This window comes from Hermetia illucens, chromosome 3, assembly GCF_905115235.1.
Source record: "Hermetia illucens chromosome 3, iHerIll2.2.curated.20191125, whole genome shotgun sequence".
NCBI lineage: Eukaryota > Metazoa > Arthropoda > Insecta > Diptera > Stratiomyidae > Hermetia > Hermetia illucens.
Window position 1 is genome coordinate 35,543,242 of NC_051851.1, and position 16,001 is coordinate 35,559,242.

The 16,001-nt window shown below is 42.8% G+C and overlaps 5 protein-coding genes across 6 annotated transcripts; 3 read left to right on the forward strand and 2 right to left on the reverse strand.

Moving 5' to 3' along the window:
• Positions 1–3,431: 3,431 nt before the first annotated feature.
• On the reverse strand, positions 3,432–4,142 carry LOC119652695 (bolA-like protein DDB_G0274169). Of its 2 annotated transcripts, none has more exons than XM_038056972.1 (3): positions 3,975–4,142; positions 3,700–3,917; positions 3,432–3,640 (listed from the first exon to the last, which is right to left on the reverse strand). In XM_038056972.1, the coding sequence occupies exons 1-3, from the start codon at positions 3,994–3,996 to the stop codon at positions 3,491–3,493; spliced, it is 390 nt and encodes a 129-aa protein (XP_037912900.1). In that variant the 5' UTR covers positions 3,997–4,142; the 3' UTR covers positions 3,432–3,490. The 2 variants fall into 2 exon arrangements, with proteins under 2 accessions (XP_037912900.1, XP_037912902.1); XM_038056974.1 differs by having other exon boundaries at positions 3,971–4,131.
• An 83-nt stretch (positions 4,143–4,225) lies between these two features.
• LOC119652694 lies at positions 4,226–5,515 on the forward strand. Its single transcript, XM_038056971.1, has one exon. The coding sequence runs from the start codon at positions 4,416–4,418 to the stop codon at positions 5,403–5,405; it is 990 nt and encodes a 329-aa protein (XP_037912899.1). The 5' UTR covers positions 4,226–4,415; the 3' UTR covers positions 5,406–5,515.
• Positions 5,516–8,705: 3,190 nt separating this feature from the next.
• Positions 8,706–9,413, forward strand: LOC119650965. The gene has a single exon (XM_038054219.1). It carries the CDS (start codon positions 8,706–8,708, stop codon positions 9,411–9,413), a length of 708 nt encoding a protein of 235 aa, XP_037910147.1.
• A 3,698-nt stretch (positions 9,414–13,111) lies between these two features.
• On the reverse strand, positions 13,112–14,762 carry LOC119651985 (protoporphyrinogen oxidase). Its single transcript, XM_038055900.1, has one exon. It carries the CDS (start codon positions 14,659–14,661, stop codon positions 13,231–13,233), a length of 1,431 nt encoding a protein of 476 aa, XP_037911828.1. The 5' UTR covers positions 14,662–14,762; the 3' UTR covers positions 13,112–13,230.
• A 95-nt stretch (positions 14,763–14,857) lies between these two features.
• LOC119651986 lies at positions 14,858–15,483 on the forward strand. Its single transcript, XM_038055901.1, has 2 exons — positions 14,858–15,107; positions 15,171–15,483. The coding sequence occupies exons 1-2, from the start codon at positions 14,950–14,952 to the stop codon at positions 15,400–15,402; spliced, it is 390 nt and encodes a 129-aa protein (XP_037911829.1). The 5' UTR covers positions 14,858–14,949; the 3' UTR covers positions 15,403–15,483.
• Positions 15,484–16,001: the final 518 nt, after the last annotated feature.

A 16,001-nucleotide genomic window follows, 5' to 3' on the forward strand; every position in this document is an offset into this window, starting at 1 on the left:
AACTCCAAATTGTGTTAGGTAACACTGGAATATTTCTAGTTCACACTTTATAGTTTAAAAAAGAGTTATTCTCGACTGGTTTTTTAAAGACTACGGAACTGAAGTGTCTGGATATCTTCGTGGTTAGAGCCCTAAACTATCACAACGAAAGGTCTCGGTTGAAACCCTACAAATTTGTATTGCAGGCTGGATGTGGGATAGGCAAGCTCAATGCTGATCATATTGTCTCTTAATGATCCATTACGGTCAAGAAGTTAGGTCCTTTTTAGCACATTTCAGAACGGATATTATAATTTTGCCCTCGAGTGCGCCTCCTGATGAACTCGAAGAGCCAGAATCCTGCCTTGATCCCCGTTGGGAAGTTCCTGTTTGGATGTTTTGGAAATTTCTATACTTTCAGCCACGTCAAATTTCCTCATATCGCTTATCCAGTTCAGCAAGTTTACGTTTTCCCTGGAAACCCTATATTTATTTATACTCTGAAAGCCAACGAACCTTTTTTCCGCCAATTCTGCTTCCTTTAGGTATTCCTTAAAACCTATTTCCACGTTACTTCTGGTTTCTCCGATATATGCTTTCCTGTAATCAACGCAGGAAATTTCGTATACCCCAGACTTGATCATTTGATCGATTGGATCTTTGGTTGATCCCAGAAGGATTTTGAATTGGTTGTTCCTGCTGCTGAGAGGGAGATTTCGTTGAATTACAAAGCTATTCTTCGTCTGGACTGTTGATCCGGAGTCAGCTTGGTGAGTGCTTGTCGTTGGCGTGTCTTCTTCCTTTTGCTAGTCAAGCTGCTGATGGTATGGTCGGAGTAACCATTCAGTCTGGCAACCTCAAAGATATGCTTTGTCTCTTTCATTGTTCCTTCCGAGGAAATGGAAAAGTGAATCGATTTGCGTTTACACAAAACCTTATTAGAATCCAGTCGATGTCTGTCTGTCTGTCAAACCCGATTTATTCGGAAACGGCCAGCCCGATTATCACAAAAATTAGTAAGAGCATGTGATATGTTGTTCACTTTACATGCAGCAAGTGACACTATTTTGTGTTAGGTTTAAGGAGGGCTCCCCATACATATGAATGGAGGGTGCAAATGGTCAAGTGGGGTATCAAATGAAAGGGCTCAATTAGTACTTTTCGAAACTGGTTTCATATTTGATATTGAGTGAAACGTAGGGGAGTGGGAGTTCAAAATATGACTCCCAAAAAGTGAAATAGTTCTCGCTCTCTTACATAAGATGAACACAAAACCTTTATACCCGAAGCGTGAGCTTTCGGTATTACGACTTGTTTGGTGTTTTGCTTGGTCATTCGAATATATATGCCTTATGTTGTTCATGTTATTTTCCCTGCATATTATCTTACGCATTACATAAATTTATTGAAGGGGGGAGGGCAATTGTACTGAAGAAGGAAGCAACTCTTTCCCGAAATACATGTATTTACGGAAAAATAACATTAATTTTATAGGGGAGCTACTGATTTTTATTTAAACTAAAATTACAAAAAATCGAGAAACCAAAACGAAGTCTCCCAAATCACATTAGCCCCTCTAATACCCCATTTATCATGATCACCAATAGCGTGGTAGCTGGGCCTACCGCAATTAAAAATTGCAGACGCCCCGGTCTCACGTCTAAATCATACGTTACTCTTAACAAATTTTACGCCTGCTGGCCTACGCCTCACCAAAGACAAGGCCTACCTCGTCACATAAAATGTACACAAAACCTTTATACTCGGTATCCCGCCTTGTTTCTAAAAAAGGGCGACTTGCGATTTCATCTAGAGTTTAAGTAACTCATCAGATACTGTCTCACCTCTGCCCTGGGAGCAGCGTAAACGAAGCGGTCCCTAGGTATTTTTCGCTTCCTTATATAAATCCACAAGCAAGACATAGGTGCGACTCATATTGAGCTTGCAATCATCCCCCGCCGTTTCGGTACCGAACCTAAATACGTTAAAAGTTCCTTTCTGTTTCATTTCGAAATAATTGGTGTCTGGGTTTAGGTTTTTAAGAAATAGACTCCAGACAGTTAGTGCCCTAGGAGCAGCGTAGCCGAAATGGTTACTAGGTGTTGTTTGCCCCCTTATACAATAGACATACTGGTCGTGTTTATGAATTGTATATAAGTGGGCAAACAGCATCTGGTAACCATTTCAGTCACGCTGCTGTTTTTTCCGTAAAAGGATTTCCAAGATCGTTTAGCCGACCTTGAGCTTTTTGAGCCACTTTTAATTTCAGTTGACTCGGTCTTCAGAGGAGTGCCTTTGCTGTTTTTCTATTCATATTACCAGAAAGTGCTCGAAAATTTCATCAGGAGTAAAATCGGTGAAGGGATACGTGCTGCCGGATCCCCAAGACCGTTTGGTTTTAGAGCAGAGAAATCCACAGTGAATGATGTAATGCAAGCGGATGGATGACTGCTCATGGTCTCAGTCTTGCACTGGAAAAAAATAATCATTCTGACTAAAAAGAGAATCCAGACATTGCGTCCCATATCAATCGGCGTTAGGTACCCTGCATTCTACTCAAAGATGAACTTTTTCGTGCAAATCAAAGCAGCAGCGGACAAGGCTACAGCTTATATCGGCTAATGGCAAACATTGTGGGTCTCACATTTAGTTTGCGACGTCTTCTAATGAGTGCAGCGCGGAGGTATGGGTTGATTCTTTTGGAAAATAAGTATATCGTAAACGCTTTGCGCAAATACAACGACGAGGAGCTTTGTGGTTGGCGTCTGCCTATTGCACTAACTCTGGGCTGTGGTGATGATCGCGGGAGTGATTCCCATTGTCTTTCTTGCTAAGGAGCGCAAGGGAGGTGATTGGTCGTGAAAAACTTCAACGTACACTGAATGAGCCTTTTGGCAAAACGACACAAGAGGGAGATGGACTACACGGCTCATTTATAACTTAGGTGCTTGGTTGAGTCAAAAGGATGGTGACACCTGACTATTCCCTTACGCAACTTCTAAGTGGGCACGGAGCTTTTCAGTCTTACCTGCACAAGATTGGGATGGCACGACGCAGAGCACATTTTTTTCAACAGCTTTATTTAAACACAGGATAGTTTTTTCCAGACAACATTGCCAGAGAGATGCTGACGAGCCCTAACCGATGGAGCCGTGTTGCGCATTACGTTCGAGTTCTTCTGGCAGGGGATTCCTTGAAGTAACACTGTTCTTCTTCCTCAGCCCTCCCCTTGCTGAAAAGAATTCCCTGGCAGGCGGGAGAACAGAAGGACTAGCTGGAGTAATGCAATAAACCGTTCCAGGCTAGTTCTCTGATGAAATGAAAGGTGTTTATTTGGAAGCGCAACGGTGTACTACATTCACGTACCCTAAACAAAAAAAGTTCTGGTCTCCCTCTGTGTGACCATCGACCAATTAAACAAGTTACTACACAATAAGAGCAAAACACAAATATTTATACTGAGAACTTATTTATTTTATTCTTTGAATTAATACTAGGAAATCACATTTTTCTACTTTCCAAATCCTCCTCTACAATTTGGACTTGGATCGACCTTGTAATCAGCGCTCCATTGCGACGGAACCTTTGCTTCTATGGAAAGCGCGTGAACAAAGTTTCCTTCCAGCTTAGTTTTCACGAGTTCATTCACCAACCGATGCCTCTAAACCACAATTTAAAAGTTATTGAATAGATGCAAAGTTTGTCTCAATCACAACTTACCTTTATTAAGGGCAAATTCTCAAATTTCTCAGATACGACCAGGACCTTGAAGTGAGTTTCAGAGCCCTTGGGAACATTGTGCATGTAAGACTCATTGATGACTTCCAGGTGAACGGGTTGCAAGTTTTCTGTGAGAGTTTCTTGTATTGCACTTTGTATCGGGCCTGTCGATGCCATCCTAGTGGAGTATGATTTGCACAATTGACGACAATTGGATGCTGCAAATAAATCAGGTTAAAAACCCACTTTTTGAAAAGCCTATGGACTTTACCAACCTGCTCGGAGAACTGCAGACATTATGCTGGAAACAGCTGATTTAGGTTGTCGCTTGCTCGGAAAGTAGAGATTTCAAAGGGTTTCCCTTTTATAAACCGCCCCAATTCAAATGATTAAAACGAAGAGATGAGAAAATCGGCATTTCGTAAAATGTAACTTCGAAGTCTATGATGCTTATAAGTGAATATTTTGTGTCAATACTCTTACGAAACGAAAATACCTTTGAATTCCCCGCCACAACTAAATGTCAAATCAATGCAAAAGTCGCTTTGACATCAAACACGCAAAATCGGAAAGCGACATAATATTTTTTTCGGGTTTTCAATGTCAAGACTGTTTTGTTTGTGCACTAATTGTTAGGAAAAAATGTTTGGGAACTAAGAACTGGACATTTTAGTGTAATCACAGTAAAGTAACGCCCAGTTTTAGTGTGCAAATAAATGTCGGCCGTGACAATAACAAGAACATATGACGAAAGTTTGGCATCATCCGATTCAGACGATTATCATAAAATTTTATACTCGTCTAGTAGTCATGACCGGAGCAGCGTAGGATCGATTCCTTGGGCTGAGGATGCAATAAAACAAAACCAGCTAGAATGGGAACGGATCGAGCGTATGTTCTTCGGTGAAGAAGCCTTACCTGACAATGATCCGGAATTGCGCAGGGAGATAATCGAATGGACCACTGCGTTCCCCCATTTACGGGTTGTTGGGAAGAAGTTCGACTTCCACGAGTCAGAAGGAGAAAACAGTGATCATACCGTGGAGGATGATCAGAAGAGCAGTGCAAACAACTTCAATGGAAGTTTCATTATCCATCCGGAAGCCAAATCTATTTTCATGGACATGGACTTGTCCCGTCTGCTCGAGAAGGATTTACGTATAAATTCAGTGCCTATGATCTCAAGACGTCGCCAGTTTACCGATCTCAACAATATCCAAAGCAATGGAATCGCCTGGAGTTCAAAGTCAATATCAAGGTCACTGGAACAACCAGGCCTATCGTCGGGACAGTCCGTGCGCCGTCAAATATTCCCATCAAACTCATCGAACGCCATCACTTCTCTCGGCATAAGCACCATTCCAACAGCCCCTAAGACGCTAACCACTACTTCTAAATCAGCGAGGATTGTTCGAATGCCACCAATCATGAACTTAATTTTGCCATCACAGAGCAAATACCTGGCTACCGGGTCCCCTGCCACGCACTTCATCTTCTCTGCAAAAAATTCAAATGTCGCGAAGGGATCAAGAGGATCGTGTACAAGAGCCCAGGATCCAATAGTTTTACCAATTTTAAAACTTAACCGGCGAGAGTTCATCTCAGAGGGCAGAGCCAATCGCTCCATTTCAGCAGCAGCGAATGATAGAGGCTTGCGCGCCATTTACTTGTCGAATAGTGCCTCGAAGTTGAAAACTTCCAAATGATGTGTGTTGGAAGGGGAAATGGTTGATTTGTTGTGTTATGTTTTTGCCCGTGTTCTGTACTTATGTCGTGTGTAAATTATTTTTATAATATAGTTGTGATTGGTGAAAAATTACGCTGTTTTCTTTGGTAAGATCTGTAAAGATTTAATAAATGGGCAACGGTGAAAGGCCATCGAATTTGGTTAGAGAGAGCAGTGATATCCTAAAAAACCTATGAAAATTGGTATGAATTGGCGGGTTTAAGAAGAAAAGGAAAAGGACGCCCTTAAAATAAAGACTAAGTTTGACATTATCCAAAAAATTTAAATCCAATAAACCAAATAACAAATTTTCTCAAAAAATTAAAAAAGAACTAAAAAAAATGAACGAGAGGAAAACTCAGATATTGTGGTCCCAAGACCCTGGCCTGGACACGTCAGAGTATGGGATTTTTACGCACTAAAAAAGGTTAAGTACATCATTATACATAATATTCCACAGTAGTAAGCCCAGTACAGACCCCTTTGAGACACCCGCGGAGACAAGGCACTCCTTGGGTCCATCATCGGTATTATACCTGCAAGTAGCTATCGATAATAGCGGCGAGATAGGTGGAAACACCAATCGTCGCCAGAGACGTTGGCTGAGTTGCATGCATTCCTCACATGCAGGGTGACCACCACACAGTATCTGCTGGTACAACCCCTTCCGTGAATTGCATTTTCGGCCAAGCCAGTAACTATTTTGATGGCATCAATGGTTGATCTGACTTTACGGACTCCATACTGCCGATCTGAAAGGCCCCCTTGGCTCTCGACGACTGGGACTAATTTATTATAAATAATCTACTCCATTAGTTTCCACATAGTGTCTAGAAGACATATGGGTCTATAGGAGGACGGCTCCCCTGGAGGTTTGCCAGCCTTAGGCAGCAACACCAGCTTCTGCTGCTTCCATGGTCCAGGAAAGACACCATCCGACATGCACGTTTCAAACAGCTCCGCGAACATATCCGGTCTATATTTGACGGCAAGTTTGAGGGCCTTATTCGGTATGCCGTCCAGACCCGGAGCTTTGCTGTCGCCTATTCGACTGCAGATCTCCAGCAACTCCTCTTTGGTGACTGGTGGAGTCGGCGTCACATTCAGGGAGCGCTGGACGGTGTCCGTACCCTCCTCTTGCTGGGGAAATAACGCCTTGATTATTTTCACGTACGTGATCTACGGAGATGATCGACCTCTGAATCTTCCTGTGACGATTTTATAGACGCTACCCCACGGATTTACGTCCGCTTCCAAACAGAGCTCCTTATAACATTCCCTCTTACTCCGCTGGGTGGCGAGCTTGAGGTTCTTGCAAGCTTCGCTATAGGCATGCTCCTTTTACCCTTGATGGATCCTACCTTTCGCCCTCTGAACCGTTCGTCTGGCTCTGTGGCAAATCGATCGAAGGCTGGCAAGCTCCCAGTTTGCTGCCCTTAGAATTGAATACAGCTCAGTCTGAAAGACTGTTGTATATCGTTCCGAGGAACCAGCCCACTCTTGTTTTTATTCGAGAGATAAGACCTCCAGAACCCAGGACAGTAAGAAAGGCCGTAGCGGTGCACCAGAGGACTGCGGCACACCCTAAGAAGCAATCTGGTCAGCATTGAGCTCGCTTGTGGTTACTACCCTCATCTGCTTCAGGTAATCATTCACAGCTGATTCAATTGGTATCCGACATCCAATCACGATGCAAATCCCTCTGCCATCAATGAGATTTGAATCGCGACCTTCCGCTGCGATATCATAGCGCTCGAATATGACACTCAACCAGTCTTTCCAAATATTTCAGCGAGAATGATATTAAGTTCATTTGTCTGAAGTTCTTTGGATTTGAATAGTCATCATTCCCAGGTTTAGGTATGAATGCTATCTTAACCTGCTGCCAAGAGGTAGCCCACGTAGCCCACAGCTAGACATGCTAGAAAAATATTTCCTATAAGTTGCTCTTTGTGCTCTATACGCTCCTTTAGTATCATCCAAGCCAGTTGTTTCGAAGTGCTCGAAGAAAAGTATAGAACCTTTCTCCTTGCAATACTTTTGTGTTGAAAGGTCTGCGCCAACCCTCCTCTCCCTTCCATTTCTGTTACCTGTTCACCCGGATGGTGTACTTCCAAAAGAGTTTGTGATGACTCAACTCTCGACTTCGCGAAAATTTCATCTTGTTTTCAAAGAAAGTCCAACTTGGTCAATTCATCCCTCTGAAAGACTCTGCACAGCCTTCGAGTCACTCATTCTCCTTTCTTTCACTCGGGGAGGAATAAAATAAACGCACTGAACGTGTTCACTATCCGTTCACTGGCATATGAATTCGGAACGTCTAGTGGCAAATACATACTACTAAGTCTAAATTCCAAATGCATCATCCATTCTGCATCCAATTCTGCCATGGAGCAGATAAAACTACCTCGTGTCATCGGAGGCAGGGATGAGGTTGATGTGACGGCACAACATCATCGTAAATCCAAGCCGACTACGCGCAAAGGAGGATGAAGTCTTCAACAAGAGATTGTCAAGAGCCAGACGCGTCGCTGAGAATGCTTTTGGAGTTCTTGTTGCACGTTGGAGGGTGCTCCTTACAACTATTAACATGATGCCGGAAAATGCTAAAATGGTAGTGCTAGCATGCGTGGCAATGCATAACTTCCTGCTACTCAACAAGGAGGCTTCCGAAACATACTGCCCGGAAACATATATTGATTGGGAAGATTCTAACGGCTGCGTGCAACATGGACTTTGGAGGCAAGAGCTAGAGAATACCTGTTTGCAGTCAATTCAACCTTCAGCCTCGCAACACAACTATGGTAAATATCCAGGGCAAATACGAAACACTTTAAGAGATTTTGTAAATACAGTCGAAGTCCTGGATTAGTTGAATTAAGCATTTATTGATCTAATATTATTGTTATTGTTATGTAAATATTTAAGTCGATGCCCAAGACCACTTAGATTAAACAATGGTAGATATAACGTTGCTGGTCATTATTTTGTAAGTTAAATTAAGAAAATAATTAGGTATTTTTCCTTATACTTTAAATATTTTCCTTCCTAAAAAGGGTAGAAAAGGCGTTCAACGAAAGTAGGAAACATTGCAGACATGAGGATGCCAAACCCGTTTTTACCGAGAGTGAGGATCCAGCCAAAAATCCATAAGTAAGGTAATGAGACACGAGAAATCATAGTAGACACCAACTCTGCAACCTGTAAAATTACAAAGTAGCTTATGAAAGAAATAAGCACAATCGGAAATTATCACAGCAAGTATCCAGTAAAGAACAGCATGGAGCTAGTGAAAAAACTTGATGCAACAAAAACCTGTCTGGTATCATTAGATGTAAAAGCCTTATATCCGAGCATACCAACCAAAGAAGCCATTTGGAAACTAGAGGATTGGCTAACGGAACAATGTGTGGAACTTAACGAGAGGAAAAAGGCGAAAATCTACGCAAAATCAGCAGCTCTCTGCATGAATGAGAACTACTTCATCTGTAGGGACCAATTTTACAAAACCACCTCAGGAACTGCAATGGGGAATCCGTTATCCCCCTTGACAAGCGAAATCTTCATGAAAAGCATAGAAGAAGAAATTGAAAAACAGGGCATCATGCTAAAATTTTGGGCACGTTACGTAGACGACATATTGGTTATAATCCCAAACGAAGATATCGAGAAAACACTGGAAGCAATAAACAACATACACCGTAACATAACTTTCGCAATGGAAAAGGAAGGTGACCTACGAATAGCGTTTCTGGACCTATCAATAATAAGAAACAGCAATAAACTCGAGTTCGACATATTCAGAAAGAAAACTCACACACAACGTACCATACCGAGGATGTCAAAACACACATATGGACAGAAAATGGCGGCTTACTGCAGTATGATACATAGATTGCTAGTGACACCATTGACGGAAGAGCGCTTCAAAAAGGAAACAAGTAACATAAAAGACACAGCGGTGGAAAATGGATATAGTAGGGAGTGATTTACTTAAACAACAGAATAGAATGAACTCACAACACTCTACAAACAGTAAAAAAGGGATAATCCACCTATCAGAGTGAGCATTACATTTTCATCGTTAATGAGTAAAATAAGAAATACACAAGTGCTAACACACAACTGAGAACTAAGCTAGGTTCAACCAAAGACAAAATGAAAAAAAAAAGAGATGAGTGGGATTTATAAGGTCAGCTGCCCAGAATGTGAAAAGGTATATATTGGTCAGACTAAAAGGCTAGTGACCACAAGATTCGGGGAATACATAAGAGAGTACACCAAACGAAAAAGCGACGACCCTCGAAACATCAAGTCAATGGTAGCAAGGCATATGGTGGAAGAGGGACATACCGTAACAACTACAGAATAATTAGTAGAGTTTAAAGTTACGGTATAAATAGGGATAGTTTAAGACAGGTTAATTAGGTACTAGCACTGAAGAAGGAGGCACGTGGTCTCCGAAACAATTGTATGCGGAAGGAAAATAAAAATAGAATATAAGGAACAATACCTAGTTCTTTTCTTAATTTATATATTAACTGTAAAAAACATGGACATTAATTTCAATTTATTTAAGTTACATGTACTGTGAGAGGAGGATCCTACCACGTCTCCTCGGCTGCGAGTGGGAACCTTTAAACCACTGGATTCACCTGGGGTAGCAGGCATCTTCCCAGCACTACTCCAGAGAGGCCTAGAAATAATCTTAGAGTCTCTTCTAAGGGTGGTAACGGGCAGCTTAGCCTCGGGATATATAGGCGGGCAAAATTGCCCTTTGTTCCGAAAGCGTGTAAAAAGGATCGTTTTCACCCTAAATCTTTCAGACCAGTTTGCCTAATATCGATCGTACTCAAAATAGTGGAGAAGGTCGTAGACACGTGTCATCACGCTTACCGAGCAGGATGGTCATCCAAAACTGCTCTGTATCAGCTGACTGATGTATTACCGGATACAGTCCCATAACGACAAAGGAATATCAATTTGCGCATTTTCTCATGGATCGTCCGCTCTCTGTACAGAGATGAAGTTGCCAAACAACTGGCCGATACCCTGTTCCAATATAGGGCTGATGTAACAGTGTTAGAGGAGATGCGTTGGACAGGGACCTGTTCCCTGGAGAAGATTCGCTACACCATATATTAAAGCGGCCATCCAGAAAACCATGTGCTCTGAGTGGGTTTCTTAGTCAGCCACAAAAAGAGAAGCCTGCTGTTATCGGCTTCGAAAACATAAGCGAACGGCTATGCACTCTGCGCTTGCGAAGCATATTTAGAAATATAAGAATCATTAACGTTCACGCCCCCACAGAGGAGACTGCAGAGTCGGAGAAGAATAGCTTCTACGAGGCAGTAGAACGAACCCTCGAAGCCTGCCCCAGATATGATATCAAAATCATACCTGGGGATTTTAACAGCCAAGGAGGGACGGAGCCCGTATTTAGGCGATATGTTGGCTCTCATACCTGGTTTGCGCGGAAAGCGGTCCACAAACATACGTGGGCCTCTCCAGACGGGACCACTTTCAACCAAATTGACCACGTGTTGATCGAACGCCGCCACCTCTTAGCCTTGATGAATATGAGAACATATAGGGGGGCCAATATAGACGCGAAACACTATCTCGCTGGTTTGGTGCTCCGAGCTCGAATAACAATACTACCCAGAATCCCCTCTGACAATCAGGTGAGAGTTAACACTGAACCCATCCACAACACAGCCCTCCGCAACACCTATAAGAGGGAAATGGATGCCGCAATAACCGTAGTCAACAGAGATCCTGGAGATGACGCATTAACAAATGATCTTCACAACCACCTGAAGAATGTTATCATTGATACGGCCACAAACATACTTGACCCCAGCCGCACAAGGAGTCGGAACGGCTGGTTTGACGATGAATTTAAGCTAGCAACGGAACGAAAGAATCCCGCATACCGAGTAATATTGCATTCTCAAAGAACGTGGACACGCGCAGAGACTTATTACGAACCCCGTCGAGCGAAGAAGCGACTTCACATACGGAAAAAGCAAGCCTGGGAGAACCAACAAGTCTGTGAACTCGAAAAGTAGAGGGAGCAACCACACCAGAGGCGCAAGTTTTACCAACAAGTCAGCAGGATAAAGCCTTATACACTTCGATGTTCATCCTGCCAAGACAAAGAGGGAAATCTGATTTCCGACAGAATGAGCATATTGAAGCGATGGGTTGAGTACTTTGATGAGCTACTGAATAACCAGAACATCGGCGAGTTGGAGGTCCCGCCAACTGAAGACGACAGACAAATACTGCCACCACCAAGTATAGGAGAAACAGTCCCTGCAATTCATCGGCTAAAAAATCATACGACGCCAGGAGCCGATGGAATTACAGCCGAATTGGTTAAATGTGGAGGCGACCAGTTACACCAAGTGGTTCATCAACTTGTGCTGGAGGTATGGGACAGCGGATCAATGCCTGACGATTGGAAACGAGACATTATTCTCCTCTATCTTGCTAGGCCGGATAGCCCCATCCGCCCAGAACATCATTGGCCCATACCAAAGAGGCTTCACTCCAGGCAAATCAGAAACAGATCAGATTTTCTTTGTGCGGCAAGCAATGGAAAAACTGTTTGAATATGGACATCAGTTGCACCATCTTTTCATCGACTTTAAAGCCGCCTATGATAGCATAGCCAGGATAAAACTGTACACGGCCATGAAAGGATTCGGTATTCCAACGAAATTAATAAGACTGACTAGGCTGGCCCTGACCAATGTGCGAGACCAGATAAAAGCGCAGGATCACTCTCGAGACTATTCAACATCCACAACGGTCTATGACAAGGGGATGCCCTATCATGCGTCCTCTTCAACCTGGCCCTGAAGAAAGTGATTCACGATGCCGATGTAAATGCGAGAGGCACCATCCTCTTCAAGCCCACCCAACTACTGGCCTACTCTGACGATATCAACATTATGGGAAGAACAACCGAAGATGTACAGTCTACCTTCATCCAGATCGAACAGGCGGCGCGAGACTTGGCTGACTCTTGACTGCGTTCGAGAGAAAAATCCTCCGAGGAATTTTTGGCCCCCTACATGAGGATGGACGATTCCGTAGCGTACATAACGACGAAATCTATGAGCGATGCCACGACCGTCTGGTTGTGGATAAAATCCGGCTCAACAGGTTGCGGCGGGCGGGCTACTTAATCCGTATGGATGAAGATAATCCAGCCCGAAAAGTCTATAAGGGCAACGTCTATGGTAGAAAAACAAAACGAGGCAGACTTTACCTGAGATGGAGCGATGGCGTAGGTGAGGACGCCAGACAGCTTTTAGGGATATCGATTTGGTGGACCTCGGCGCAAAACTCCTTACCATCTAGAGATTCAAAAGCCGTAGCTTCCATATTCATGTGTTAGATGTTCTTAGTGTAACAATGAACTATAACAGGCTACGAGGGGAGAGTTTCCTGGTTTGGTTGCTTCTAAATGAAGTAATGCCAAATTGAGACTACTTCAAAATAATGTTTCCTTCATGATGTATGTAGGACAGGGAAGTGGACAGCAGTGTCACTCGAAAGTTCTGAGTTTTAATTTAGAATTGTCTGTTACTGCCAACGAGGTACTTTTGGTACCCCAGAATAAATATGTCCTTATTTTACAAAGCAAGCTTTTAGTAAAGAAAAGAGATAAAAAAAAATGGTTTAACAGTTTTTTTAATTGGTTACCTATGCCACATATAAATTCTTTACAAAATCATTATAAATAATAAATCAGTCTAGTCTAATATGTAATTTTCGTCCTTACAAATTCCACGTTAACATTGTGTAAGTGACTCTACCGTCCGCCTTGCAGACAATATCACATCATTAACTCCAACTCCGTCGTAAGCTGCCCCACAAACGGCTAAAGGCAATCCATTCCGTTCAATATAGTTCCGGATGTTCTCCACCCGAGCAGTATGCCCAACCGTGTACTGTGGAATGCAGTCTTCCAGGATCCGCACAGCGGTTTTCGAAGGAGTCTCCTCGATTTTTAAAATGTTTTTCAAATGCTTCAAAGCTGTCTTAAGAATGTCTTTTGTTGACGGCTTCAATCCGAAATGTTCATGGAACCACCGGCCGCCCATCATCACGGTCAGGACAGTTTTCCGATTCATATTGAAACAGCAACTATCAAAAATTACTCCTAAAATTGGAAGGTTTTCACTGGGCGGCACAAGAAAGCCAAACGCCTCATCTTCGAGAAGATCGCACAGGTCATATTGTACATTAACAACTGCCACAGTCACGTAGGGGATGCTCCGTAGCATGCATGCCAGGGATGGATGCTCTTGTTGAACAAGATTCGCCAGTTTGTGGCTCGGCAAGGCACTTATAACATGATCTGTTTCATGTTCATTGCCGCTGATGTTCACGACAGCACGATCATTGTAAAACTTCAGCTTTTTGCACTCCGCGTTTGTCTTGATTTCAACGTTGTTTTCCACTAGCTTTCCGGCAAGTGCGCGGGGAAACTGCTCAAGTCCTCCCTTTAAGGAATATATGCTCCAGCCTTCTTCCTTTGCCCGTTTTGCCAAGTTGCTATTTTGCGCCTTTTTAAGGCTTTCATCTGGAGATTTCCGTTTTCCGAATAGTGATCCCAGTAACATACCTTTGATTACGCCTCCGTATTTTTGCTCTTTTTCGAAAAGATCATTCATCAGAAATCGAACGCTGATTTCTTTTGCGTCACCAGCGCAGATTCCGCAAATCATTGGACTGATTGCGTATTGTGCGACGTCGTTTCCAAAACGTCTCGACACGAAATCGTATATCGGCTCATCATCCAGAAGTTGTGAAGATCGCGGAGCCTTTAAATCATGGAATACGCTGTTTATTAAAGGTTCTTTGAATAGAGATGTTTGCTTCATAACTCCTCCTAAACTAGAAGGAAGGACATGCAATCTATTCCTTGCGTAGATCATCCGTACTCTTGCCGCCGGATGATGTGGGTATATTGGTTGAATTTCATTCTCTAGACCGAGATCTTCCAATAGTTCTAGTGTGTTTGCAGCAGCCGGCCCTTTTGGTCTGATTGTTCGCGGTCCTGCTTCGAAAATGAACCCTTTTTCGGGATCCGGCTCCGACTTCACCCAACCGCCTAATCGTTTCGAGGCTTCCACCACCGTCACCGGCTGAATGTAACGTTTTGAAAGATAATAAGCGGCTGATAGTCCACTTAGTCCTCCGCCGAGTACAATTGGCATTTTACAAAAATAACGAATGAATTTTAAGAAAACATTTAGTATTAACAAACGCCTAAGACCACAACACGATAACCCCAGGGGTGCGTCAGATATGCCGAATTGCACGTAGAGTTTGCTGATAAACAGCTGTTTAGAGTCGCATAGGTAATGCAGTCCGGTATTTGAAAGTGAGAATAGTTTTGACAGTACCTGTTGTGGGTTAGTAAACAAGGATTTGTTTTCATAATTGTAAGGGTCTGTTTTTAATGCGAAGCAGAGATCCCCATTTTTAAGTTTCATGAGTAAGTCATGGCGAACAAGCAAAAAGGATGCCACGGTCGCGACGTATTCAGTCGTATGAATTTTCTCTACCAAGCTTCGGCTTTGATGGTTGAAAAAAATCCAGTTCTCGCTTGCCACTATGGAAACATGTGTAAATCCGTTGGGAAAAAGACCGTTCTGAGAATGTAACGATGATTTTAAAACTTTTCATTCTAATCGTGTGATTCCAACTCTTTTCAATATTCCAGGGAGCCGGAAATGAAGCGAACACTTTGTAAAGTTTGTGGAATAGTTTTGAAGCCTGGTGTTTCCGCCGAAGTACAAATTAATGGATACAACGAGAAGGATCAAATGCTCACTGTAGTTTGCACCATGTGCAGTTCTAGTAAAAACTTTGTATTGAACTCGAAATACGATATGTGGTTGGATAATCCTCGTTCTGTGGTAGAAACGATTCCTGAAAAGAAGGCGGAGGAATGATTTTTTTTTAAAATATTATATTTATTGGTTTCACATAGCAAATAAGAATGTTAATTTATTAAACCACAAATTTTATAATATTTGGACTTGCGTGCGCTTCTTAAGAACATAAATATTAGCTAACTATGGGTATTAAGATACGCCTTCTAACGTTTCAACTTTCCATTTTACGGACTTTTTCTGCGTCGACGTATCCGTCCAAAAAAGCATCCCTCAATCCACGATGGAACCGTGCCCATGGGATAGTCTGCAGTCACCATAACTGCATAACTGAACGAAGCCTCCCTGATGCTGGATTACCCCGGTAACATTGGTCCTACCATAACGTAGGCGGCAATGTTACGGCCGACTTCTTGACGCAATCGTGCGAGCAAAATACGGGCCGAACAAAAAGCCTTAGTGATATCAGACATTGGAAAGAAGATATGTTTCTTTGGCGTAGGAGTCAAATAGTGATGTATTGCTTGCACAGTGGGAGGCGAGGGAAGTGTGTTGGGCTTCAGTTGGTGTGTGGCAAGGTGTCAAATGGAAGTGAAAAACAAAAAAATCGAAAATTCCACAAAATAATTTTTTGGGGTGTGTAAAAATAACGTACTCAA

What these genes read in the sequence shown, in the direction of transcription:
- LOC119652695 (XM_038056972.1), bottom strand. Translation starts at nt 3,996, where the DNA reads ATGTCTGCAGTTCTCCGAGCAG. An exon ending in GTCTGCAGTTCTCCGAGCAG is followed by an intron (nt 3,918 to 3,974) that starts GTTGGTAAAGTC and finishes ATTTATTTGCAG; the next exon opens with CATCCAATTGTCGTCAATTG. An exon ending in AGAATTTGCCCTTAATAAAG is followed by an intron (nt 3,641 to 3,699) that starts GTAAGTTGTGAT and finishes ATTGTGGTTTAG; the next exon opens with AGGCATCGGTTGGTGAATGA.
- LOC119652694 (XM_038056971.1), top strand. Translation starts at nt 4,416, where the DNA reads ATGTCGGCCGTGACAATAACAAGAACATATGACGAAAGTTTGGCATCA.
- LOC119650965 (XM_038054219.1), top strand. Translation starts at nt 8,706, where the DNA reads ATGGAGCTAGTGAAAAAACTTGATGCAACAAAAACCTGTCTGGTATCA.
- LOC119651985 (XM_038055900.1), bottom strand. Translation starts at nt 14,661, where the DNA reads ATGCCAATTGTACTCGGCGGAGGACTAAGTGGACTATCAGCCGCTTAT.
- LOC119651986 (XM_038055901.1), top strand. Translation starts at nt 14,950, where the DNA reads ATGGCGAACAAGCAAAAAGGATGCCACGGTCGCGACGTATTCAGTCGT. An exon ending in AAAAAGACCGTTCTGAGAAT is followed by an intron (nt 15,108 to 15,170) that starts GTAACGATGATT and finishes TCAATATTCCAG; the next exon opens with GGAGCCGGAAATGAAGCGAA.